The 27,596-nt window shown below is 38.0% G+C and overlaps 1 protein-coding gene and 1 long non-coding RNA gene across 3 annotated transcripts in view; one reads left to right on the plus strand and one right to left on the minus strand.

Annotated features, from left to right (window-relative positions):
- Nucleotides 1-18,214, minus strand: part of LOC118764242 — a 22,200-nt gene extending 3,986 nt beyond the window's left edge. The window contains exons 1-2 of the long non-coding RNA XR_005000040.1: nucleotides 18,203-18,214; nucleotides 1,686-1,705 (exon numbers count right to left, since the gene is read on the minus strand). This is a non-coding gene — a long non-coding RNA (uncharacterized LOC118764242). The remainder of the gene's footprint in view (nucleotides 1-1,685; nucleotides 1,706-18,202) is intronic.
- Nucleotides 1-27,596, plus strand: part of LOC115214267 (THO complex subunit 1) — a 68,823-nt gene that overhangs the window by 26,130 nt on the left and 15,097 nt on the right. For both annotated transcript variants that reach the window (XR_005000039.1, XM_029783410.2), the window contains exons 14-18: nucleotides 10,143-10,243; nucleotides 22,640-22,771; nucleotides 23,464-23,547; nucleotides 24,475-24,622; nucleotides 26,487-26,580. Coding sequence is in view for 1 of the 2 variants with exons in the window: in XM_029783410.2 (XP_029639270.1) it covers nucleotides 10,143-10,243; nucleotides 22,640-22,771; nucleotides 23,464-23,547; nucleotides 24,475-24,622; nucleotides 26,487-26,580 (559 nt within the window). In the remaining variant the exon portion in view is untranslated. The remainder of the gene's footprint in view (nucleotides 1-10,142; nucleotides 10,244-22,639; nucleotides 22,772-23,463; nucleotides 23,548-24,474; nucleotides 24,623-26,486; nucleotides 26,581-27,596) is intronic.

Consider the following 27,596-nt stretch of genomic DNA (forward strand, 5'->3'; position numbering starts at 1 on the left):
GTGACACATAAGAAAACACCATCCGAGCGTGGCCGTCAGCCAGCCTCGTCTGGCACCTGTGTCGGTGGCACATAAAAAACACCATCCGAGCGTGGCCGTCTGCCAGCCTCGTCTGGCACCTGTGTCGGTGGCACATAAAATCACCCACTACACTCTCGGAGTGGTTGGCGTTAGGAAGGGCATCCAGCTGTAGAAACACTGCCAGATCTGACTGGCCTGGTGCAGCCTTCGGGCTTGCCAGACCCCAGTTGAACCGTCCAACCCATGCTAGCATGGAAAGCGGACGTTAAACGATGATGATGATGATGATGATGATATACATATATATACATATATATATATATATATACATATATATATATATACATATATATATATATATACATATATATATATATAAAATAAAAACATGATGCGAAGGACTCAGCGGTACATATGTTTCGGGCCTTTATTAGACAGATTTATAACAATGCATAATGTATGTCTGTGGCCTTCTTCAGCCGCGCACAACAGCTTCCACAAGGACATGTGTTACATCAAAAATTCTTGGTTGGGGATGCAAATCCTCTCATTCACGTACGACATAATGCGGCAGCAGCATAGAGTTGAAGCGTCCATCTCTTTCTTCTCTCAATGTAGAATGAGGAAAATTGGATGTTGAGGTAATGTAAATAAATAAATACATATATAGAGGTGAAGATGGAGGGGCGAGAGTTCGGGACGAGGGATAAAAAATGTATAAAAAGTGTAAGTATAGAATAATATAAAAATGTAGAGGATAAAGGGTTGTAAGTAGATGTAAAGGGGGTATAAAGAAATATAAAGTAAAAATAGAAATAGAAATAAAAGTAAAAAAACCTGATAAAAACATGATAAAAGTGTAAAAGAATGTAAAGATAAGGGATGTATAGAGGTTATGGACCAAGCATGGTGGTCAGGAGATTGATAAAATTTAGTTGTAGAATTGTCAGTACATCAACAGTTTCGTCTGGGGACTTATGCGTTGTAAATCAGAGCTGATGAGCATTTAATCTGATTCCTTGAATTAAATGGACTTCTAGTACATACATATCATCATGGATATATACACCACATACACGCGTACATATACGCCTCCAAGCCTATAAGCATACACACGCACTCGCGTGTAAACACGTACATAAACACACACGCACGCGCGTACACACACATACATACAACAGAATATCCGCATATATACACGGATATATACACATGTATGTATGTGTGTGTACGCGCGTGTGTGTTTATGTACGTGTTTACACGCGAGTGCGTGTGTATGCTTATAGGCTTGGAGGCGTATATGTACGCGTGTATGTGGGTGTATATATCCATGATGATATGTATGTACTAGAAGTCCATTTAATTCAAGGAACCAGATTAAATGCTCATCAGCTCTGATTTACAACGCATTAAGTCCCCAGACGAAACTGTTGATGTACTGACAATTCTACAACTAAATTTTATCAATCTCCTGACCACCATGCTTGGTCCATAACCTCTATACATCCCTTATCTTTACATTCTTTTACACTTTTATCATGTTTTTATCAGGTTTTTTTACTTTTATTTCTATTTCTATTTTTACTTTATATTTCTTTATACCCCCTTTACATCTACTTACAACCCTTTATCCTCTACATTTTTATATTATTCTATACTTACACTTTTTATACATTTTTTATCCCTCGTCCCGAACTCTCGCCCCTCCATCTTCACCTCTATATATGTATTTATTTATTTACATTACCTCAACATCCAATTTTCCTCATTCTACATTGAGAGAAGAAAGAGATGGACGCTTCAACTCTATGCTGCTGCCGCATTATGTCGTACGTGAATGAGAGGATTTGCATCCCCAACCAAGAATTTTTGATGTAACACATGTCCTTGTGGAAGCTGTTGTGCGCGGCTGAAGAAGGCCACAGACATACATTATGCATTGTTATAAATCTGTCTAATAAAGGCCCGAAACATATGTACCGCTGAGTCCTTCGCATCATGTTTTTATTTTATTTTGATCAATTTACTCCACCACCTACACCACCAAACGGTATACACAGGTGCTTATAATTATCAAGTACTCACCCCGAATTTCTATATATATATATACATATATATATATATACATATATATATATATATATATATACATATATATACATACATATATATATATACATACATATATATATATACATATATATATATATATATACATATATATATGAAAAAACAAGTCAAAAATAGAAAATGCTAAGATGATTTTATAGTGAATCTTTCAGTACCGGTTTCGGTCATTTTGAGACCTTTTCAACTGTAACGATTAAATAATTAAATTTTGAAAAATTTAGAAAAATTAGAAGAAAGGTTTTTTTAAAGGAATACTTCCATAGTAGTGTTCCGATATAGGTGGCATTCTGCCTTTCTCTGACTCCCTTGTTTGCACTTGTGTATTCGAGGTTGTTGTGAGTTCTTGAGGGGGTGGTAGTGGGAAAATCTGGGCTGGTCAGTGGCGACCGGCAGTCGCTGCGTAGGCGTTATACTTAAAGACATTAGTGGGGGTAGAAGGTGGAGAAGAAGAAGAAGAAGAAGATGACGGTGCTGATGATGATGACGATGAAGAAGAAGAAGGAGAAGGAGAAGATGACGATGATGATGGTGGTGATGACGATGACGACGATGATGATGATAACGATGACGACGATGATGATGATAACGATGATGATGAAGAAGAAGAAAAAAAACAGAGAAGGGAGAATATGAATGGGTGAAGATTTAGCTGTTTTGGGGCGATTAGTAATGGATTCTATGGAATGTAATATTTGTGTGTGTATATATATTTCTTTTATTCTTAAGTTGAGGTATATTAATTGTTTGTCGTAGACCCGTTAAGAAGTGGCCTGTATTTTATAATAAAGAGATTTTCTTTACTTATTCGTTGTCTAGAGGTTGTATCGTCCCTAAATTGGTAGAGGGGGAAAATTCTGAAGTTTGGTGTTTTTTTGTTGGCGCAAGTATCTATGTGTTGGCTAAAAGCTATTTTTCTGTTTTGGGGAATTTTTATCTGGGATCTGTGCAGGGCCATTCGTTTACGCAAACCATTTTTTGTTTGGCCTATGTACTGCTCTTGACACCCGGAGCAGGTTAGTGAGTATATTAGGTTCTCCGAAGCACATGTGAAGTTGCTTTTCACTGTAAACCGTTGTCCCTGTTTGAAGGAGAACTCAGAACCCTCGATTAGATAGTCGCATATCCCGCAATTGGGTCTTCCACATTTTTTTACTGTCGGCTTCTGTGTTGAAGAGTGAATTCGGGCTTGTGTTAGGAGACTTTTCATGGATCTAGGCTGTCTTTTGCTTTTTATGATCGTGTGTGTTTGGAGGATTGTGTTCATTCTGTGGTCTTTTTTTAGGAGGGGTATGTTGTGGAGGATGGTGCCGAAGGCTTCGTTATTGAGAGGGTTGTGTGTGGAGATGTATGGTAAGGCTTTTGGTTGTAAGTTTTTCTTTGATTTGGGATGTCTCAGTTCCTTGATGTTAAGTTGAAGGGCACGTTGAATGCACTTGTCAATAAGTGAAGGTGGATAGTTCCTGGTGATAAGGGTATCTTTTAGTTCTTGTAGTCGTGTGTCTCTGGTGTTTGCGTTAGAGACTATAGTGCATATCCTTTTTGCTAGATTGAAGGGGATATTCATCCTGGTGTGTCTGGGGTGGCATGAATTGAATGGAAGATATTGCTTAGAGTCTGTAGGCTTATAGTATATGTCTGTTTCTATTATATTATTAGCTTTCTTAATGAGGATATCGAGGAAGGGAAGTTGTTGCTGGCTATATTCCATCGTGAATTGGATGTTTACGTCCAGCCCGTTTAAAATTTCCTGGAATTCTATGAGTTTTTCTATATTTTTATATGCCAAAGAATGAAACAGTCATCTAGATATCTCTTCCAGTTGTTTTCTATGTAGATGGAGAAAGGGCTGCCATATCTTTCTAGAACCTTACGATATAGACTGATCTCTAGGTATCCTATGACTAGGTTGGCAAAGGAGGGGGCCATTCGTGTACCCATCGCAGTCCCCGATTTTTGTCGGTAGAAGTTGTCATTGAAGGCGAAGAAGTTATTTTCCAGGATGAATTTAACCCCTTCTATCACGAATTCTTTTTTGATGCGGTGTGGTAGTTCGTTGGCGTGATTCTCTAGCCAGAATTGGATTGCCTCTAGTCCTAGGTTGTGGGGGATATTGGAGTAGAGGTTGACTACATCGAAGGATACCAGTATGGTGTTTTGGTTTATAGTATTCGGTAGGTGATTGAGCATATCTAAGTCGTCCCTTATATAGCTTTTGACATGTTTGAGGAGTGGTTTTAACAGGGTGTCTAAAAAGTTACTGAGGCGGTGGGTTTCGCATGCGGGACCTGCTATTATGGGTCTCAATTTGAGGTCATTAGGATTAGGGACTTTAATTATTTTGTCTGTGGCTATCTTGCATGCGTTGCTTATTTTTTCACTTTTGTGGATCTTAGGTATACCGTAGAATTGGCTAGTTTTACTTGTGAAATTGGTCATATAATCATATTCTTTGTCGGTGAGCCCTGCTTTGTATGGGTTAAATATGGATTTTAGTTCCCTCATTATTTTTTGTTGACTGTAGTTTTGTGCCTTTTCATAGTATGTTGTGTCTTCCAGCATAGAAAGAACCAAAGTTATGTAAAAGTCGTATCCATTAAGACAACAGCACTCCCTTTATCGGCCTCTTTGATTGTTATTGTTTTATCTTGTTTCAATTTGTTCAACTCAGCCCATTCTTTTTTGCTGAAGTTTGGTTTGTGTTTTTGTTTGTGCATATGTTGATATGGGTAATTAGATATGTGGTCACAGAAATCATCAAGTGTTTTGTTCTTACCTTTCGAGGGGGTGTAGTTACTCCTATTTCTGGCTAACGATTCGTCCTCGTTGTATTTATCGATATATATACATATATATATACATATATATATATACATATATATATATATATACATATATACATATATATATATATATACATATAATATATACATATATATATATATCTATATATATATATATATCTATATATATATCATCATCATCATCATCATCGTTTAACGTCCGTTTTCCGCGCTAGCACGGGTTGGACGGTTTGACCGGGGTCTGGGGAGCCAGGGGCTGCCCCAGGCTCCAGTCTGATCTGGCAGTGTTTCTACAGCTGGATGCCCTTCCTAACGCCAACCACTCCGTGAGTGTAGTGGGTGCTTTTTACGTGCCACCTGCACAGGTGCCAGAGGGGTCTGGCATCGGCCACGATCGGTTATTGCCTTTTTTCGTTGCATTGTGGCAGAGAAAAGAGAGGGAGAGAGAGAGGGGGGGTGCATGTAATATCGGGGAGCACCAGTGGGGAAGGTTTGGGGTAAAGAGAAACGATGACAGGTAGGGTTGGTGGCAGGTTCTAGACAGAATGAAAAGTAGGAAGTAAAACGTAGGATATCACGAGTGGGGGAGGGGCCTGGAAGGAGATAACCGGTTGAGGCAGTGACACATTTCAAAACAGGAGGAACATAAGATAACAGGTTAAGTGGGACGTTTGATGAGCTGCGGCGCTAGCTGCTTCTGTCCAGGGGGAGAGAGGCAGGGGTAAATACATAGTGAGAAAGTATATTGAGGAGGAGGGGTAGGAGGAACAGACACACATAGTGGTGGCGGTGGTAGAGGGGATATCCGGTGAGGATGGTGTAAACAGAGTGTCCTCCGGTATGGGTGGTGGGGGTGGGAGGGCGGGCGAACCACGAATGGTGGGCTGCGAAGATTTTGATTGGGGACAGTAGTGATAAAGACTTAAGCAATCGGGGTTTGAAGAAATGAACAGAGTAACGAACGAATTAACTTGGTACCAAGGGGTTAAACAAATTAAAGGGTTATATTTTAAGAACAAGCAGAATTAGTAAATAGATTCGAACATTTAAGGGTTAGCGGCAAATGTATGTGTGTAGTACAAGAGTCGGAAGAAATGAAATGAGAATTCTTAGCTTGCTTGCTATGATCATCGCTGTGTGGTCAAGAAAGGGTGAATGAAAGAGAAGCACACGAGGTGATTATTTATATAGGTTCACCGGAAGTGGGTTGGAAAGACGGATGTTTTGATTGAAGACAGGACAGGACAGTACAGTAATGGCGGAGGATGAACGAAATATCTTCATACCGAGGCATTTTTAAAAAATTAAAGAATTTTGAGGAGGAAAGATCACGCAGGTTAGCGAATGGTGGGCTGCGAAGATTTTGATTGAGGACAGTAGTGATAAAGACTTAAGCAATCGGGGTTTGAAGAAATGAACAGAGTAACGATATATATATATATAAATATATATATACATATATATATATATATATACATATATATATATACATATATATATATATATATCACCGTGACCGACCAGGCTATCAGATGTTGCTACACATCGCTGGTCACAATGCGTTTCGCATTGTTTTAGCCTTCAAATGATGCCACCCCGCTGGCTAAGTGAGCTGGCCAACAGAAGAAAGAGTGAGAGAAAGTTGTGGTGAAAGAATACAGCAGGGACCACCACCACCACCCCCTGTCAGAGCCTCGTGTAGCTTTAGGTGTTTTTGCTCAATAAACACTTACAACGCCCGGTCTGGGAATTGAAACCACAATCCTACGACTGCGAGTCCACTGCCCTAACCACTGGGCCATTGCGCCTCCACACACACACACACATATATATATAATATATATATATATATATATATATATATATATATATATATATATTATATATATATATATATATATATATATATATATATATATATATTGTACTGTTCCATAATAGGTAAAGTCAACAAACGAAACATTTCTCAATCCAGTGGGAAGTAAATATACAGAGGATATTAAACTACTACTATTTTCTTCATGCCTCAGAAAATACAATAGTCAGACAAGCTATACAAGTTTGTCCAGTCATTGTGTTTTTTTGAGACATGAAACGAATAGTAGCTCACATTTAAATCCTATGTATATTAAATGACATATCTTTATATATACACACTCACACACAGCTTTCTTTGTGAGTAGTTCTGTATTAATTTTTAACAGTTTGAATGACTAGACAAATCAGTGACTCACTGATCTATTGTTCCAAGTAGGCCATACATCTGCAGGTCACACCTACATGTATTATTTAATCATTTTTAATGGTTTTCAGATTTGACACTTTTTAATCTCCTTAAAACTTCCTGTATCATTGATATTTAACCCATTTTTCTGGATATCAATATAGGGCAGGGGACATAAGGAAGCTAAAAAATTTAAAGCGTGTGTATGTGTGGCACATAAAAAGCGCCCAGCACACTCTGTAAGATGGTTGGCATTAGGAAGAGCATCCAGCTGTTGAAACGTTGCCACAGCAGACAATTTGAAGTCTGGACAGCTCCTGTCAAATTGTTCAACCCTTGTCAACATGGAAAAGGAATGTTAAATGATGATGATATATAGGTACGACTGTGTGGTAAGAAGCTTGCTTCTCAACTACATGGTTCCAGGTTCAGTCCCAATGCATGGTACTTTGGGGAAGTGTCTTCTACTATAGCCTCAGGCCAACCAAAGCCTTGTGAGTGGATTTGGTAGACAGAAAACTGAAAGCAGCCTGTCAAATGTTTGTGTGTGTGTTTATGTCTGTGTTTGTCCCCCTATCACTTCTTGACAGCTGGTGTTGGTGTGTTTACATCCCTGCAACTTAGCAGCTTAGCAAAAGAGACTGATAGAATAAGTACTGGGTTTTAAAAAATAAGTCCTGCAAGGTAGTGCTCCAGCATAGCAGCAGTCAAATGACTGAAACAAGTAAAAGAATAAAAGAATATACACACACACACATGCACACCAAATGAAAGGATAACTGACTGGGAAAGTATAGCAGTTACTGGTTTAAGCCATTGTAGTTTAGTTAGTTTTCTTAATCTAATTAAATTACTGTATATATTGAGATTATAAGCTGAAGTTTTTGTAATAACCATCTCTTAAAGATACAAAAGAGAATGAAAAAATAGGGCCTTATATTTGGGCCCTTAAAAGTTTCTATTTTTCTTCAAGACTAGTAAGAACTTTGTAAGGAACCAAATATGCAGTGACCCCATATTCCATAACTTGTTTTTTACTTTATTTGTGTGTGTGTGTGTGTGTGGTGATGGTGGTGGTAGGAGGGGAGTATTTGCAAAAGGGGGAAAATTAAAATAATGCTTCACATGCAGATGCCGCTGTATGGTTAAGAAGCTTGCTTCCCAACCATGTGGTCACAGGTTCAGTCCCATTGCATAATATTTTGGGCAATTACTTTCTACCATAGTCCTGGGCCAACTAAATCCTTATAAGTGGTAATTTTGTTGGTGGAAACTGAAGAAAGCCCATCATGTATAAATACATCACCATCCGAACGTGGCCAATGCCAGCGCTGCCTTGACTGGCTTCTGTGCCGGTAGCACGTAAAAAGCACCATCCGAACGTGGCCGATGCCAGCGCCGCCTTGACTGGCTTCTGTGCTGGTGGCACGTAAAAAGCACCAACCGATCGTGTCTGCTGCCAGCCTCCCCTGGCATGTAAAAAGCACCCACTACACTCACGGAGTGGTTGGTGTTAGGAAGGGCATCCAGCTGGAGCCTGGTGCAGCCTCCTGGCTTCCCAGACCCCAGTCAAACCGTCCAACCCGTGCTAGCACGGAAAACGAACATTAAACGATGATGATGATATATATATATATATATATATATATGTACATGGCATTAGGAAAGGCAGCCAGCCATAGAAATCATGCCACGACAGACAGTTGGAGTCTGGACCGCTTCCTGCTCACCATCTCCATGTCAAATCATCCAACTGATGCCAGCATGGAAAGAGGACATTAAACGATGATGATGATGCATATGTATGAATGTGTGTGTGTATAAAAATATTTGTGTTTATGTGTGTCCTTGTCTAGATATCATGATTGTTGTAAATAGGCATCATTGTCATACAAATGAGGTTGTTCATTTCCAGTTTTCCATGGGAGACATGTCTAGCTATAGGAAAATATTGCTTTGCTTGGAAACGGGAGAGGGTTGGCAATGGGAAAAGCATCCAGTGTAGAAATTATGACTCAACGAATTCCATATGACCCATGCAAGTATGGAAAAGTGGATGTTAAGTTACAATGGTATTGGGTTGTCCAGAAAGTTCGTGCTGATTTTTAAAGGAAAGAAAACGGTCAATAAATACTTGCCATTACATTTTCAATCAACCAAATATGAACCATTTTGTTGCACAATGCATCTCCATCTTTCCTTTAACTTGAAAATACCCTCTTCCCAGAATTGAGGTGGTTTCATGGTAAAGAATTCATCAAGGTATCTTTTTACGTCATCCAAGGAATTGAAATTTTTACCATTAAGACTATTCTGCAGAGACCTGAATAAGTGGAAATCCGAAGGAGCAATATTTGGTGAATATTGAGGGTGGGGTAATACATCCCAGCTGAGCTGCAGCAATTTTTGTCTGGTTTTCAAAGCATCAAGTGCCGAAAATGAACTTTCTTATCTTCCATTTTAAAGGGTTACAGAATTAACACAGGTTATAGGAAGATAAACCTTCTTCCATGAAAAGATAGTTTAAACTGTGCTCTAAATAGGGTGTAGTCAAATCCTATTTTATGGACTCAACCATGTTCTAAAATAAGTCGAAAGGTAAGCTGATATAAATCGGCACGAACTTTCCGGACAACCCAATAGTTTACAACCATTTATGATACTTAATTTAACCCTTTAGCATTCAGATTATTCTGTCAAATGAAATGCTTATCTATTCACATTGCTTTGAATTAATTGTGAATTATCTCATAGTTTTGAGATTTCAGTGATATGATTGTTTACTTTTAGAATGACAATGTAGGGTAGATGTAAGAGGCTGGACCTGGCCAGTTTGAACAATAAATACCGATAGAATATTTGGGCCAGATATGGCCAGTTTGAATGCTAAATTGTTATGGTCTGTTTAGAAATACATTATCTTATTTGTTATCTAATTACTACCTGTGAATTAATTTATTTGGCAGCATATATTAAGACGTGAAGAGAACTGGAATGCCTGGAAAAATGAAGGTTGTCCTCTATTTGAACGTCATGGTGGTGCTGGTGATATAAGGTCTAAAAATAAGTAAGTTTATGTTTACTCTATGTATTACTTCTACACTGTAACTATGTTGTGCTAGGAGCCATTGTCGCACAAGCTTTTGAAACCTTTGCCTGCTTTGCATATTAATGAGTTTTCAGTTTCCTTTCTGTTTCAAAATTTACTTGTATTACATGGGTTTAATTTTTACTTTACTATATCTGCTGCATATAATGGTTTTGTGTATGTGTGTGTATGTATGTGTATATATATATATATATATATATATATATATATAAAGGTGCAGGCATGACTGTGTTGCTAAGAAGCTTATTTCCCATTCATGTGGCCTTAGGGTCACTGCCACTGTACAGTACCTTGGACAAATGTCTTCTGCTATAGCTCCAGGCTGACCAAAGCCTGTGAGTGAATTTTGGTGTATGTGTCTGTGTGTGTGCACGCACATGCGTACTCTTGTCTTGACATCATGTGATGATTGTAAACAAACATCACTATCATACAAGTGACGTTGTTTGTATCTGTCTTCCATGGAGAAATATTACCTTATTTCTTAAGCATAAGCATTGGTAACAGGAAAGGGCATCTGGCCATAGAAAATCTACCTCAGTGAATTCTATCTGTTCTATGCAAGATGGGGAAGTGGACATTGAATGATGATGTGGTACTAAGATTACGAATATTTCAAAATTACACAGATATGACTGGTAAACAGACATAGAAGTATTGTTTCAAGAGTTTCATTTAATTTTCTACTACATCTTCCAGCTGCACCTCTGTGCTCCTGAGATGTGTATAGCATTACGTTTTGGAGATGTAGATTTGTGTTAGTATATTACATCAATTTGCATTGCTCATGCTAGTGGCACATAAAAAGCACCTTTCAAGCATTGGACCTCACGGAGGCAATGTGGCTGATGCTGGTATTGTGTAACCAGCACTTTTCAAGTGTTGGGCCTCACAGAAGCAATGTGGCTGTTGCCGGTGTCATGTGGCTTGCACCTGTGCTGGTGGCACATAAAAAGTGCTTTTCAAGCATTGGGCCTCATGACAAATGCCTGAGACCTTTTGAAATATGATGTACTTGAGAAGACCTATCAAGCCAAGTGCAATCATAGTCATGGCAGATACTGGTGTCATGCAACTGGCACCCATGCCGGTGGCACATAAAAACACCCACTACTTCTTGGAGTGGTTGGTACTAGGAAGGGCATCCAGCCATAGAAACCATGCCAAATCAGACTGGAATCTGTTGCGGCCTCTCAGCTTACCAACCCTGGTCAAAACCGTCCAACCCATGCCAGCATAGACAATGGATGCTAAATGATGATGATGATAATGGGGATTAGTTTGTTGTTTCTGGTGTTATTTCAGTGTTTACTCTGTCATGTACAGTATGTGCAGAGTATGTTGTGTTGTTTTGTTTGGTGATTAAGTTTCATATCTACTGTTGATTGGTGTTATGTGTTATGCTGACAGATGGTTATTATGTATAGTTTGTGTGGAATTAATGAACTGTGACTATGTAGAACGTGAAGTGTGCGGTTGTTAGTGTTGTAATGTCAGGTATTAGTTATGTAGGAATCTGTGTGTGTTGTCATGTTGTTAGGTGGAGATCATGTATAGTACATGTTTTGTTCTGTATGTAGCACGTGTGGTTAGGTGTGTGCTGTGTGCAGAGAGTGTTCTATTTCAAGTTGTACTATTGAACTGAAAATGTGTTGCACAGATTGTGTGCTGTACCTAACAGAGCCACTTTTGAACTGTGTGTTCCAAAGTTTTGGTATGGCTTGTATGTTTTTGCTCACATTGCTTTTTATCATATCCAGTGTTATAACTGTCACTCTGGCTTACTTCTATTTCAAGATCCTTGTATTTACATAGTTTCTCTACCTCTTCCCATGCAATGTTTTAGCCAAAGGGGGACTGCGACGTCTATCAGTGTGTTCATATTTTCTTTCCAGTCCTTCATTATTAATTTTAAACAGTTTGCCTTGATTTCCTTGTCACTTTGAATAGACACATCCAAAATGATTAGAACTAGGTTATTGTCATGTGCCATGTTTGGTTCATATCGTATACCCTTTCTTGTCTGTTTTCATTGAAGTGCTGGCATATTGTTCAGTCAACATTGCTACCAAATCTATCATATCTGTGTTTATATATTCACATTTGGTAAGGAATTGGTAGATGGACACATGTTTGGCCATCTCATTGCACTATAATTTGTGCATAACATTAGCAACTTCTTTTACTCTTTTATCTTTGTAGTTGTTTGTGGCTAAACATTGGTCTTCTGTAGCTAACATCAAACCTTCTGTGTTTGCTTTTTGCCTCAACTTTTTGAGCCTTGTTGGTTTTTCACTCTGTCAAGCCTTCCAAGATATTAGCCCTGGAGTGAATTTTCTCACCAATTTTTTCCTTCAGTCATCATCATCATCATCGTTTAACGTCCGCTTTCCATATTGGCATGGGTTAGACAGTTTGACTGGCGACTGGCGAGCCAGATGGCTGCACCAGGCTCCAATCTGATCTGGCAGAGCTTCTACAGCAGGATGTCCGTCCTAATGCCAACCACTCCGAGAGTGTAGTGGGTGCTTTTACATGCCACCTGCATGAGGGCCTGTCAGGCAGTACTGGCAACGACCACACTCAAATGGTGTTTTTTACGTGCCACCTGCACAGGAGCCAGGCCAGTGGCACTTACAACGACCTCGCTCGAATGTTGTTTTTCACGTGCCTCTGGCACAAGTGCCATTAAAGCGACGCTGGTGACAATCACGCTCAAATGGTGCTTTTTACGTACCACCGACCGGGGGGGGGGGGGCAATCAGTGGCCCTGGCAACGATCACGCTCAGATGGTGCTCTTACTGCTCCACTAGCATGGATGCCAGTCTTGCAGTGCTGTCATTGAATTTGTTTTGAAAATCTGTTTTGAATTTCTCAATTATATTTTCTGTACACTTCAGCTGTATTTTAGCTGAAATGGATAGCATATAATAATAATAAAAATAATAATAATTGCAGTAGCTAATGTATTTATGCCCACAATACTTGATGACATATAAGACACTTTTTTTTATCCAAAAATGTTTAAAAAATAATTGGTCCAGGTGCTATATGCAAAATTAGGCTCCCTATAAGCTAATTTTGTCTAAAAACTTTTTTCCTGAATGTGTGTTGTTGATAGTGGGGTACATCTTTTATGTCATCAAAAACAGTCCTTTTCCAAAACAGAACACACTACCAGAAATAAGATAGTAAGATATAAATATGCCACCATTCCAATTATTAGCAGACTCATTAAAGAATATTAATTGTATTAGCTCTTTACATTCTAATTTCAAATACTACCAATTTCAACTTGTCCTTGATCCTTCTAGAATCAATAAAATAACGTCAGTTACTGGGGTCAGTATAATCCACTGTTCCTCTCCCTCCAAATTTCTTTTTGCCTTTGTTAGAAACTATCAATGCAGTGAGCTGGTAGAATTGCTAGGGTGTCTGTAAAAAAATGCCTTGCTATATTTCTGCTGATTCTTTATGTTCTGAGTTCAAATCTCACCAAGGTCAACTTTGCTTTTCATCCCTCTGAAATCAATAAAACAAGTCAAGTACTGGGGTTGATGATATCAATAATCCCTACCCCTGAGGTTGTAGGCTTTTGCCTAAATTTGAAATAGTTGCTGTTGTTATTGTTAATCAAATATTGGTGTTAGTTTAACCATCTAACCCCTCTTTTGTGACTGAAATTTATTCATAATTGTTATGATTTCTTACAAAGGCACAGGGGAAAGCAATTGATTGGTAGACTCAAATAAGCACCAGACAAACTGCCTAGTGCTGTTTGTTCTGGCCTTTTGTTTTCTGAGTTCAAATTCTCCTGAGTTTGAATTTGCTCTTATCATCATCATCATCATCATCATCATTATTATCATTATTATTATTATTATTTTTATTATTATTATGGTGTTGAGCTGGCAAAATTGTTAGCGTGCCAAACAAAATACTTAGTAGCATTTCATCTGTCTTTACATTCTGAGTTCAAATTCTGCTGAGGTCAACTTTGCATTTCATCCTTTCATGGGTCCATAAAATAAGCACCATTTGAACACTGAGGCTATTGTAATTGACTTGATCTTCTACAAATATTGGGTTGGCAAGAAAGTAATTTTGTTTTTCGCAAATAGAGAGAGTTACGGTTTTTTTTTTTAATGACTTTTGTCGATGTTATGATTTTTTTTCTTTTTGACATTTGATAGCCACTACTTTTAGCTTACTTTAGAAGCAAATTGTGCATAATTTTATTTACAGCTGTTAGTGTCAGTTTTAACATGGAGTGCAAAAACGAACATTTTCACCATATTTTGCTTTTTTACTTCTCTGGTCAACCTACTGAAGTTGATAATGACCGAATCAAAGCCATAATTGAATCTGATTATCATATAACTGTGAGAGAATGCAGAGTTAAATGTATCACACACAACAATTAAAAATCACTTAAAATGTCTTGAACTCATTAAAAAGCTTAATATTTGGGTTCCACATAAATTGAAAGAGATTCACTTAACACAATAGATCAATATTTGCGATAGGCATCTCAAACACAATGAAATCAACCATTTTTTTTTTAATTAATCATCACTAGTGATGAAAAAGGGATTGTCTATAATAACATCATTCGAAAATGATGATGGTCCCAGCATAATGAATCAGCACAAACCACATTGAAAGCTGAATTGCATCAAAAAAGGTCAATTTGGTGGGATTACAAAGGTGTTGTGTGTTTTGAGCTGCTTCCATGGAATCAGACAATCAATTCAGATGTTTACTGTCAACAACTAATGAAACTGGAGGAAGCAATGAAAGAAAAACAACCAGAATTGGCAAATCATAATGGAATCATGTTCCACCATAATAACGCTAGGCCACACACATCTTTGCTAACTCGTGAAAAATTATTGGAGCTTGGTTGGAAGTGATGTCACATCCACCATATAACCTTTGTATAAAAAAAATTATTTTTATTTCACACTAAAAAACCAAAATTACTTTCTTGCCAACCCAATATTTCATGCTTTGTGCCTATAATAGAGAGGATTATTATTATTTTTCTTGTCTCTATAGAAAAAGCCTTATTGATTTTCAAGCGCCTTAGTTTTAACAAAAGTTGGTGGGGGTTGTTTTGCTGTTTTTTTCCTTTTTTTTTTCTGGCCTGAATGGGAATTTATTCCTAGTGTTTATTACTGATATTTGCGTAAAAAAACTGACAAACTTATTTTGATACAGTTTACTTTGTTGTGATGACACCCCATAAGAGTGTTGCATATTTCTAACATCATGAATTTGAAAAATTCCTATTTTCTTTGTGAAAAAGATGGATTCCAACTTAAGAATATTGTTTGAAGAAAAACATAAGACAGAAAGAGAATCAGTTTGATGACGGTTGAGGAAATGAAACTGAATGGTATTGCTGGCTTTTTTCTGGAGCCAGTGATAGTGTTAATGCTAAAACAATTAAAGGTATCAGTGTCATGATGAATAACACCAGAAGTTTTTACAATAACAACACATTTCACCAACTGAAAGTGGCCAACTATTGCAGGAAGAATGGTCACCAGCATCATCAAGAAGAATCACCTGCACCAGGAAGAACTACTGTCATCAGGAAGAACCACTGTCACCAGGAAGAACTACTGTTGTCATGAAGTACTGCCGTTATCAGAAGGAACCATTGTTACTAGGAAGAATCGTCATCACCAGGCAGAACCACCATCATGTAGAAAAGCCACTGTCACCTGGAAGAACCACCATCACCAGGAAGAACCACTGTCTCCAGGAAAACTAGTCACCAGGAAGAACCGCTGTCATGAGGAAAAACCACTGTCACCAGGAAGAACCATTGTCACCAGGAAGAACCACCATCACCAGGAAGAACCACAGTCACTAGGAAGAACCTCCACTGGCACAACTTTTCTTACTATGATGGATGATGGCACTATTAGCAACACCATTATCTTTCTTAGCAGCTACAACATCCCTACCACCACCACCACCACCATCAGTGGAGACAAATATTTCAAAGCTATTACCAACAGCAACATCACCTATACCATCGTCCCTGTTGCTGGCATAAACAAGGCAGCATAGTTTACAAGTAACTCACAAGTGTGGATGCAGCATTTGCTTCCCAATAGTAGAGTTCCGGCAGACACACAAATATTGCTTAGTCGTGAGTTGACTTTCTTGCACTAACAGAAAAGGAAGAGAAGCTAATAGAACTCTGACTACAAATGCATCTTGAAAAATACTAAGTTAACAACCTGCATTCTAGCACAAGTTGATATGTGCATGAAGGATATGTGGGGTTGTATACTGCACATAAAGAGAAGGCAATATAGAATGGTGGCCCTAAGTCTCAATGGAAAGGGGACGAAAAAATGCCACACATGTATGCTTCTCCAAGGGTTATTAAGTAAGTAATGTGATATTTAGCAATGTGCTATGTGAAATGATTATCAAATACTTTGTAGTCTTAGAGGAGAGGAGAGAAGTTACAAACTTGGAATCAACTGTCTCCTCTCTTTCCTGTAAGAACTGGGCAGGACTCAAAAGAGCTGCTGCTTACCCATGAAGACATGCCAAGATCACTGACCTTAATTTCATGAAGAGACTGAATAAGAATTGTGGTAGAAGGCAGAAGATCCTGATGTTACACTTACAGTAGCATCACCCATCAAGAGCTTACTGTCCACAAGTTAAGGATGTGCAAATTTCCTTGCTGCAACCCTACAGCCTTGGCATCAATGACAATACTAGTAGCAAGAGCAGTAGTGCTCACCAAAACAACTACCAGTGCAGCAGAGTGATAACTACCACCACCTTTGAAATAGGGAGCTTTATTGGAATGCTCTACTCTCCAGCATAACAGTAGCACCAACATAAATGCATACACCCACTCACTAACCAACCAACATCCTCTCTTCCGATTTCTTATCCGATGACGAAAAGGAGAAGACTGGAGCATGGCATGTTATTAGAGGTGCTAAAATGGAAAAAGAAAAAACAAAACAAATGCTAGTAGCTCCACCACGGAAATACAGAAAAGTAGATGGAATGCCAAAGAACCTGTAAACTACTCATTTACCGACATAACCACGAAGACAGCATCAATAACTGTAAAATTAACAAAACCCAAAGCCACAACAGCCAATCTCCAAAAGAAACAATAAGAATATGAACAGCAACAAAAGCCGTATACACAAAAAATGAATGCCATTGACTTCACTGTTATAAATAGAAACCACAGTGAGTTAATAGGGATACATATGAAAACAACTCAAAGATAAATAGAAACAAGAGAGGGTTTTTGTGGTATGCATCTCCAAAGCTCAAAGATAGGGTACTGTAAAAGATATCAGCAAATGTCTATGAACCATTAAAGGATAAATTTTCATGTAGTGTCAGAATTTTCTGAAAAAGAGAGGACATATGGTCTTTTGAGGAACTCCTCCTGAAGAGAAGGTTGGATTGCCCACCCTCATTCAAGATCCAAGGTGAGTGACCTGTTCCTTTTTCTATTCTCTGATAGACATGGTCATACTCCGAGTGGGATGTAGAAATTCATGTGGCATTCGGCAGACTTGGAAGCAAGGTTATTTGCTCAACTACCTCTGATCATTAGACATAGATGTAGACCATCAATCAGACCATGATTTCTGAAACACTTGCTAGCCCACTTTCTGGATGATGCTTTCAATTGACTCAGATCAACTAGCATGGCACTGTTGTCGAGGAAAGATTTGGATATAGACATAGAAATAATTACTGCGTTTTACCTGGTCTAGAAAGATTTCAGGAACCAGATTAGAAACTAGTTAATCAGGACTTAATGGGAGTGGAGTATCATTAACAATAGGTGGTTGGTCTCTCACAAGAGGAGAGTTGGAACAGCTGTAGAGAATGTCTTTAATGTCTACATCAACAGCTTGCTACATCTGTTGGCAAAAGAGGTAGAGTGCTTCAAAAAGCTAATTACAGCAGCTGAGATATGATTGGTGGCAAGTGTCTGTCCTATGAGTTTTATGTATGTACACCAGATTTGTCCTCTAAATTCCATTGCAGCTGGCAATGGAATGGGAAAGTTCACAGTTTTGTGAGACCAGGAGTGGTTGTGTTGCTGAGAAAAGTCATGAACAGAGAAAACATAAATTATAATTTCCAGCCCATACTCTGGTGAATGTTGAGTTTAAGATTTGGGATGAGATGCTAATGGAGAGGCTAGTGCTTGTTGGTAGTTGGTTGTGAAAGAACAAACCTGTGTGATCCAAAGTGGATCCATTCAAGACAACCTTCAGGTTATGTGATTCATAATAGGGAAAGTGGGTGACAAATCTGACTTTGATGGAAAATCTGATCAGTTTTGATTTATTTAAAGCTTTTAATTGTGTCAACCATTGTTGAGAGCTGTCCTCAAGACAGCTGGTTTCATGCCATTTTCAGAAGCTGGATCACTTTGATGTATAGCAGCATCAGTTCAATGGTCTGGAGATACTGCTGTGGAAACTGGAGGTAATGAGGGTAATCCTATTCAAACTAATATATGGGAGAGCCTTGTTGGCAAAGGTGGACAGCATTACTATAATGGTGTCAGACTCTATGGAGGCTAAGGTGGCTGGCATGATTGTAAAGGAATATGACACAGTGACAGGCATAAGACTTAACTCAGACAAAATTGTAAGTTTTCAGGTTGGCACTTGGAGAAGCAAGTCCATGTTTTCTGATGAGGTACTGAAATGACAGTCTGGTTAAATTGCTTGGAGTTTGGTTTGATCCAAATCTCTATGGGGTTAGCAACCAGGACAAGGTTATGAGAAAGGTAGCAAGTCTCATCCAGACATGGGCTCTAAGAAAGGTATTCTTGAAAAGCCAGAAAGGTGGCAACATGTACATCAGCTCCAGTGTCACCACCTGACCTTTGTGCATTGCTCCAGTTTTTCTTTATCTAAATTGGAGTTTCTGATGTTCTGCATCTTGTTTCCACTGATTAGGCAGTCCATCTGTCATCAACACCCTCTACATATGGGGCTCAAGATGCAGTGATTAATGAAGTACAGACATGTACTGAGGCTATTAAGCAGGTGGTGAGCAGCTCTGTTCATATTTTACTATAGCTTGTCTATCTGATGGAGATGCAGCCTTGTGTCAAGTGATGAAGACTAGGCATCTGACTTCAGTAATGTTAGGTGCCCACAGCCCTCCAATATTTTTGTCCATATATACTTTCATTTTCTCATTCAATTTCTTTAAACCTCGCACTTTTTTATGACCTTGTTTATGTAAGCTGGCAGAATTTTGAGCACACTGGGCAAAATACTTAATGGGTTTTTTTTATCTGCTTTTATGTTTTGAGTTCAAATTCTGCCATGCATGACTTTGCCATTCATCATTTTGGGGGCTGAAAAATTAAGTACCAGTGAAACACTGGGGTCAATGTAATTAACTAGTCCCCTCCCCGCAAATTTCAGGCCTTGTACCTTTAGTAGAAAGGATTATTATTATTATTACAAGCTGACAGAATCGTTAGCATGATGAACAAAATATTTCACTGCATTTTCTTTGGCCATACATTTTGAGTTCAAATTCCACCGAGGTTGACTTTGCCTTTCATCTTTTTAGGATTGACAAAATGAGTACCAGTTGAGCACTGGGGTTAATGTTATCATCTTAACTCCTACCCCCAAAATTTCAGGTCATGTTCCTGTAGTTGAAAGGATTATTGTTATTATATCATCATTATTATCATCATTATCATCATTACTTTGCTAGAAAATGGATTGGATGAAATAATAGATTCACATTATTTGCACCAATCCACTATTAGCAATGAGGATTCATTGCAAATGTATGTGGGGACAAGCTCATTGCATGCAGTTGTGTCAATTTATTTTATTGCTGTTTCTGTTTATTATGTGTCAATATATTGTTATCTGTGTTCTAAATAAAATTATGCTACAGAAATCCCTATTGCTATACAAATACATATATAAACAGACACTCTCTCTCTCTCTCTGATGAAGGGGATTTTTCATTGTGTAGCATGTCCTGTACTTCGTTTTTCTGCTGCACATAATTGTTTTTCCCGTTTTCGTTTTCATTTCGTCTTGTTCCACGTCTCTGTCCTTCTGTTGTAACAAAATGTCTTCTCCGTTTTCGTTCTGTTGATTTTTTCGTCTTCTTGTGATGTCCTGTACGTATATATATATATTTATATATGCATGTATATATACATGTAGATGTCGGTACGTACATATATGTTTGTATGTATGCATATATTTTATTTATTACACTATATATATATATATATATAAAACTTACTTGGAAAAGGATGTGTGGCGTTTGATATATATATATATATATATATATATATATATCAAATTGCCGGGTGAATTTTGTTGTTTTTTCTCTTTACCTACGTGGATTATTTTTGAGTATATGTTATCTGGGAGATTCACTTACAGTAGAGAAATAGCTAATTGTTTGGCTGCTATTTCTAAATTTTTTGTATGTTAGTTAGTTAGTTAGTTAATTTTTTGGCTCAAAAAGCAAAAAGCAAGGCCATGTAGGGGGACATGGAGTTATGTACAGGGTGGTGTTCATGTAAAGAGTTCAGGCCATTTGTGGTCCAGGGAGACTTTGAACTGAGCGGTTGTCGGCATCTTCACTAGCTCGTCCGGCAGCTTATTCCATGGATCTGCAACCCGGACGGAGAAAGCCCCTCTCCTTCGATTGAGATGAAATCGTCGCAGATAGAGCTTTTCAGAGTGACCCCGCAGCCGATGCTCTGGAGCAGAAGCAAATTTTTTTGCTGAACCCTATTTATAATTATACTCATAATTATAAAAATTATTGTTTAAGTTTACCGATAATGGTTCTTTTAACATGCCAAAACTACTTGGTAGAAATATTAATGATTAATAATTAATAATTATTAATTAATTAATTAATTTTACCCTTTATTATTATTGATATATATATATATATATATAAATATATATATATATATATATGTATATGTATATATATATGTCTCTCTCTCTCTCTCTCCACACAATTCCTATCTACCAGATTCACTCACAAGGCATTAGTTAACCTTAGGCTGAACCTAATACCATGTGATTGCAAAACGAACTTCTTAATTACACAGCCATGCTTGTATCTGAGAGGAAAATTATAGCAGATTCAACTAAATACCTTGATGCATTTAGTTACCTTTATTTTTCTTCCATCTGAGATTGATAAAATAAATAAACGAGCAGTTATGTATCTGAATCAATACTCCTTCTTTAACCCTTTAGCATTTAAACTGGCCATATCAGACCCAAATATCCTACCTGTTTTATATTTAAACCAGCCGGATCCTGCCTCTTGCACCTACCCTACAAATATCATTCTAAATATAAACTATCACATCATAAAAATCTTGAAGCTACAAGATTATGCATGATTAATTCAATAGAATAAGCATTTCATTTGACCGAGTAATCTGAATGCTAAAAACTTTTAATGATGCATGGTATCATGCCAATGTGAGGTATTCTGGATCTTTACCTTTTGACCGACAGATTTTTAAAATAATTTTTTGTAACTGAACACTTTCAAACTTTGGACACTGGTAGAATGTGTCATATAAAATATCTTTTACTCTTACCATTTCTGAGAAAAACTTATATTTACGAAGTTATTTCACATTAAAGTTGTCCTATTTCCGTAACTTCAACCAATCAATGACGTGTATTCAGCTGAATAAAATTACTGCTATTGTTTGTCAACAACAACTATTGGCGGTGTATATTTTGTTTGTCACTGTTATTCATGACATCGGTCATGCATTTGTACTGGTTGTAGGGTAAGGTTTAGGGTTCTCATAAATAACAGTGACAAACGAAATATACACTACTGGAAGTTCTTGTTGGCTAACAACAGCAGTAATTTTATTCAGCTTTTTCTCACAAATGCTAAGAGTAAAAGATATTTTATGTGACACATTCTACCAGTGTCTGAAGTTTGAAAGTGTTTAGTTACAAAAAATTATTTTTTAAATCTGTCGGTCAAAAAGTAAAGATCCGATATGCTCTGCTGGTAATTGGGTGCTGTACTTAGTGATTTGTATTATTGTAGTGTATTTGTACTATGTATACTGGAGTTGATCCTATTGAGTGGTCTTTCTTCTCCTCACAAATTCTATGGCTTTGGCTTATATGGAAAAAACTCTATATATTCTGGATAATGGAGTACCAGTCACATGCTGGTGTCAGTTTTATTTACTTATTAATTCTTACTTATTCTTCATCCCTGTTATTTGTGGTCATGTGCTGATTCCAAAAGACTTTCTTTACTATCTATACTATATCATTACACAGAATAAAGAGGAAGAGTGTTGGAAGTGACTTAATAGCAAGTGGAGGGAAGTTGATCAAAATGGGGAGTCCAGAGCTGACCCGATTATGGAATCTATGTCCAGACAACACAGAAGCCTGCAAATCGGAGAAAAGGTGAGTGGTATTTCATATTTTCAACATCTACTAGGACCAAACTGTAGTAAAGTTTTACTTCAGAGAGGATGCTGAAAAATTCCTGGCTTTTGATCAACAAAAATAGAGGAGGATTAGTTAATTATGATTTTATTCAACATAATTTCCCCCCTCTCAGATTCACATACTTATTGTAGCAGTCCTTCAGTTTTTCTAAGCCCTGTAAAAGAACTCAGAAGTCTGGGCCCTCAACCAGACCTTTTGCAATACCCTTAAAGCCAGGAACTTTCCAGCACCCTCTCAATATTTATATTGTTTCATGACCCTTTATTGGGTTGTTGGGGCAGCACTAAAGACTTTAACTTCATGTCAGATGTACTTCAACGAAGATTCACTCACCAACATGTTACAACCTCTAACTCATAGACAAGCAATTCCTGATTTTTACTTCTATCTCTATGATAATCTCAGGTGTCTGTGAATCACTTCTCAAATAAAAGGTGGGTCGCACTTGAAGAATCTTTGAATCTAGGTCAGCTTCATCAGGACTGAGTTTGTTCTAAACAACTGTTTGAGAAGAATCAAAGCATTGTGAGACTTTTCACCTTAAATAGCTAATGGTGTAGATTCTATCTAACCTCTGGGTATGTATTATATTGACCCTTTCCATCTTTGTTTGTATTGACCTCAATTATCTTTCACCATTTCTGCAGAGTGTTCTTGCCAACTTTGGAAGATTTCTTTGCTGATGCCATCGAACAGTCTGACCCTGAAGCCATGGTTGAAGACGAATACAAGTAAGAGCAGATTTGTTTTCTCTTTGTGCTTTGTATGTGTATTTTTGTGTGTGTTTGTGTACATGTGTTTATGAACTCAAGATTTTTGTTTACTTTTTGTAGCCTATATATATGTGTTTGTAAGTGAATGCATGTATTTTGTGTGTGTGTGTGTGTGTGTGTATACACCCTTATCTGTGTGAATGAGGGATCCTTACAATATGGGTGTTTATGTTTGTTGCTGTGTATGTACAGCTCTATGTAAGTGAAAACATGATTGCAACTGAATGATTACAGATTCCATTCCACTGTGTAGAACTTTGAGCAAGTGTCTTCACTATGGCTTTGGCTTGATAAAACTGTACAGAGGCATGTAGCCCAAACACACACAGACACATACATATATGTATTCGTTCATTTTACACACATTTTTGTATGTTGGCATAACTTTTGATGGATATTTGGTAGAAGGCAATATTTTACAGCTGGATGTTCTTCCTGTTGCTAATCCTTAGCTATGTGTGTGAAGGGAGAAGAATAGGACAAGAGAATCAGTGATTGGTTTAAGAGAGTGTGAAAGGAGGTAGTAATGGAAGCGAGGCAGTACTGGAGGTAGAGTACGATAGGAAAATGAAGTGAGAAGGTGCTAGAGGTGCAAATAATGACAATGCTTGAATGAGCAATGGAAGAGAGGTAACATCGGCACCGAATATTAGAAAGAGTGGTCAAGTGATTGGAAGTAATAAAGATAGGTGATGATAAAAGAGTGTAATGGATGTCACTTATTAGTGACCTGGGGTAGAGAGAATGATGAATGGTCATACAGAAAGGGTGACAATAGGATGTACTGGATACAACCAATATCTTGATGTATTTATTATACAGTATATAATATACTGTATAATATATATCATAAATCTACATAATTATGTTCTACTTGTGTTCCAGGTTGGTCAAGGATCAAGTGTTTCAGTGGAAAGCCCTCAGGTTACTGGCTCGTCGCAGTCCTCATTTCTTTACTCATGCTCCCCAGCCAGCAGTTGAATTACCTGTTTATCTTGAAAGTATGGTCACCAGACTAGCCAAAGAGATGCCAGTAAGCATTGAAGAAAACTTTTCCTTTATTTTTTAACAGGTTATTAAAGTGTGTTTAGATAGGCAATAAGAAGTTTTATTTTCGTTATAACCATCTTTTTTGGTTTTCAGCTGATGAGACCTGAGTGTCAGGCAGATGGTTTTCTGACTGAACCAGACCATTGTTTTTGTTATAGCTGTCAGGTTAAATTGCTGGGCTACTAATTACACATCTGAATGCTCAAATCTTACCACTATCATTGTGTTCATGCGTTAGGCTTAAAAGTTTTCATCTTAATTCACTGGAACAAAATTCATACTGATTCTGTGATGTATTATAGCCCACAACACTGATACTGCAAATATCATAAGCTCTACCGAGGTATTTTCAGATGTATATATTCATTTTCAACATTGTTGTAGACTTGAAATTATATTTGTGTGTATATATGTATGTATATATATATATATATATATATATATATATATATATATATCTGGCTGCTGATAGATTTTTCTACAAAATATGGATAATTTATCCTGTTCATGCTATTATATTAGCATTATTATTGTTCTGCATTTGGGAATAAATTATTTCCTTATCTGTATCATATATATATATTCGAAATCGATCAATGGAAATTGCAGATGTGTTACCAGTGCCGGTGGCATGTAAGAGAACCTTCCGTTTCGCGACCGTTGCCAGCGCCGCCCTGACTGGCCTCATGCCGGTGGTACGTAAAAAGCACCATCCGTTCGTGTCCGTTGCCAGCCTCGCCTGACCCTCGTGCCGGTGACACATAAAAAGCACCATCCGTTCGTGGCCGTTTGCCAGCTCTGTCTGGCACCTGTGCGGGTGGCACGTAAAAAGCACCCACTACACTCACGGAGTTGTTGGCGTTAGGAAGGGCATCCAGCCGTAGAAACACTGACATATTTGACTGGGCCTGATGAAGCCTTCTGGCTTCACAGACCCCAGTAGAACCGTCCAACCCATGCTAGCATGGAAAACGGACGCTAAACGATGATGATGATGATGATGATGATGATATATATATATCATCCGATTGTGGCCGTTTGCCAGCCTCATCTGGCACCTGTGTCGGTGGCACATAAAAACACCATCCGAGCGTGGCCGTCTGCCAGCCTCGTCTGGCACTTGTGTCGGTGGCACATAAAAAACACCATCCGAGCGTGGCCGTTTGCCAGCCTCGTCTGGCACCTGTGTCGGTGGCACATAAAATCACCCACTACACTCTCGGAGTGGTTGGCGTTAGGAAGGGCATCCAGCTGTAGAAACACTGCCAGATCTGACTGGACTGGTGCAGCTTTCGGGCTCCCCAGACCCCAGTTGAACCGTCCAACCCATGCTAGCATGGAAAGCGGACGTTAAATGATGATGATGATGATGATATATATATAAGGATAAGATCGATAATTAAATATCGAACTTATCAAGTGGCCTGCATGGGAATAAAAACCTTCAAAGGTAATAATTATTATTAAGATTAAAATTTAGGGTATACCACCACGTGATACCACCACGCTTGAAATAGCAGCCAAAGCTTGACTCTAAAACCACATTAAATGTTCATACAGCACCAGGAGAGAAGACAAAAAGACAAAATAAACTAGCAAAATAAAATTACTGGATAACTCCAGATCCCAGATTTCTGGCTCTGCATAAGAAATGGTTTGCCTCTTCAGTGGAATATACTCAGCACATAAATACAAATACATATATAACATACAAATACTTACATATACGAACGTATACATACATATATATGCACGTGTGCACACGACCAGTTTAAATTGCCCGCCCTAATCTTATATATATATATATATATATGTATATAAAATCAAATGTTCACATTTCCAAACAGCCACCACATGAAGAAATGAAGACTGAAATTGGAGAAGAAGAAGACATAAAGGCTCCCTCTCCGGATGAAGGGGAAGAAATCAAGAATGATGGCAGTAAGTTATCATTTCTACTGAGAGAAAAATGTTGAGTGAGGAGTGTGCAAGTGAAGTCAGCCTAAACAGGATTTGCAATCAGAACACAAGTGGATGTAACGAAATAGTTCATGGTCATTTATTCTTTGATCTATTGATTTTTCCCTATAATAATGATTTCTTACATTGCTAAAAGGTTGTTAAGTTGCAGGGAATGGTTTAATAGATGAAATTCACTTCTATACATGCCACTTATTTTAATGACCCTGGAGATACAAGGTCATCTTTAAGCAGGTTTTGAACTTGGAATATGCATTGATAAAACTATTTACGATCAAACATTTAGCCCGATACACTACTATTTCTGCCAATTGCCATCATCATTTTATGTGCTTTTTTTTTTTTTTTTTTACATAGTTTGGACATCTCTTCTTCAGCACAGTGACTTGTTACTTGTTACAGTTCTTTGTCATTCCTTTCATGAATTTCATCCTCCTGATATAAGCTTCCACCACTTCCTCCCACCTGTTCCTTGGTCTTCCTCTTCTGCATGTTCTTTCCATTTGGACTGCTTGGCACTTTTTACTTAGCCATCACCCCTCCCCCTCAATCCCACCTCCACCCTACCCATACACATCACATGTTTACATCAGCATTGTCTTTTCTGTTACTCTCTATGTCATATATAGATTCACTTTCAAGTCATTTGTACTCTGGTGTTCATGCACTCTAACAATAATCTGAAATGGGCCTCGTAACAGTTTTGGTTCTTTTGTTTCATTTAGTCTTGACAGTGGTACATATGCTGTCATGTTGCCTATAATTAATGTAGGCTAATTATTCTGTGTCATACACTGATTACTTCAATTACTTTATCTACATTGCCAGTGCTGGTGCCATGTAAAAAGCACCTAGTCCTTTCTGTAAAGTGACTGGCATGAGGAAAGGCATCCAGCTGTAGAAACCATGCCAAAACAGACCTCACCAGTGCTGGTGCCATATAAAAAACCATCCAGCCCAGTCTGTATAGTGGTTGA

Source organism: Octopus sinensis, linkage group LG7 (genome assembly GCF_006345805.1).
Source record: "Octopus sinensis linkage group LG7, ASM634580v1, whole genome shotgun sequence".
Taxonomy (NCBI): Eukaryota; Metazoa; Mollusca; class Cephalopoda; order Octopoda; family Octopodidae; genus Octopus; species Octopus sinensis.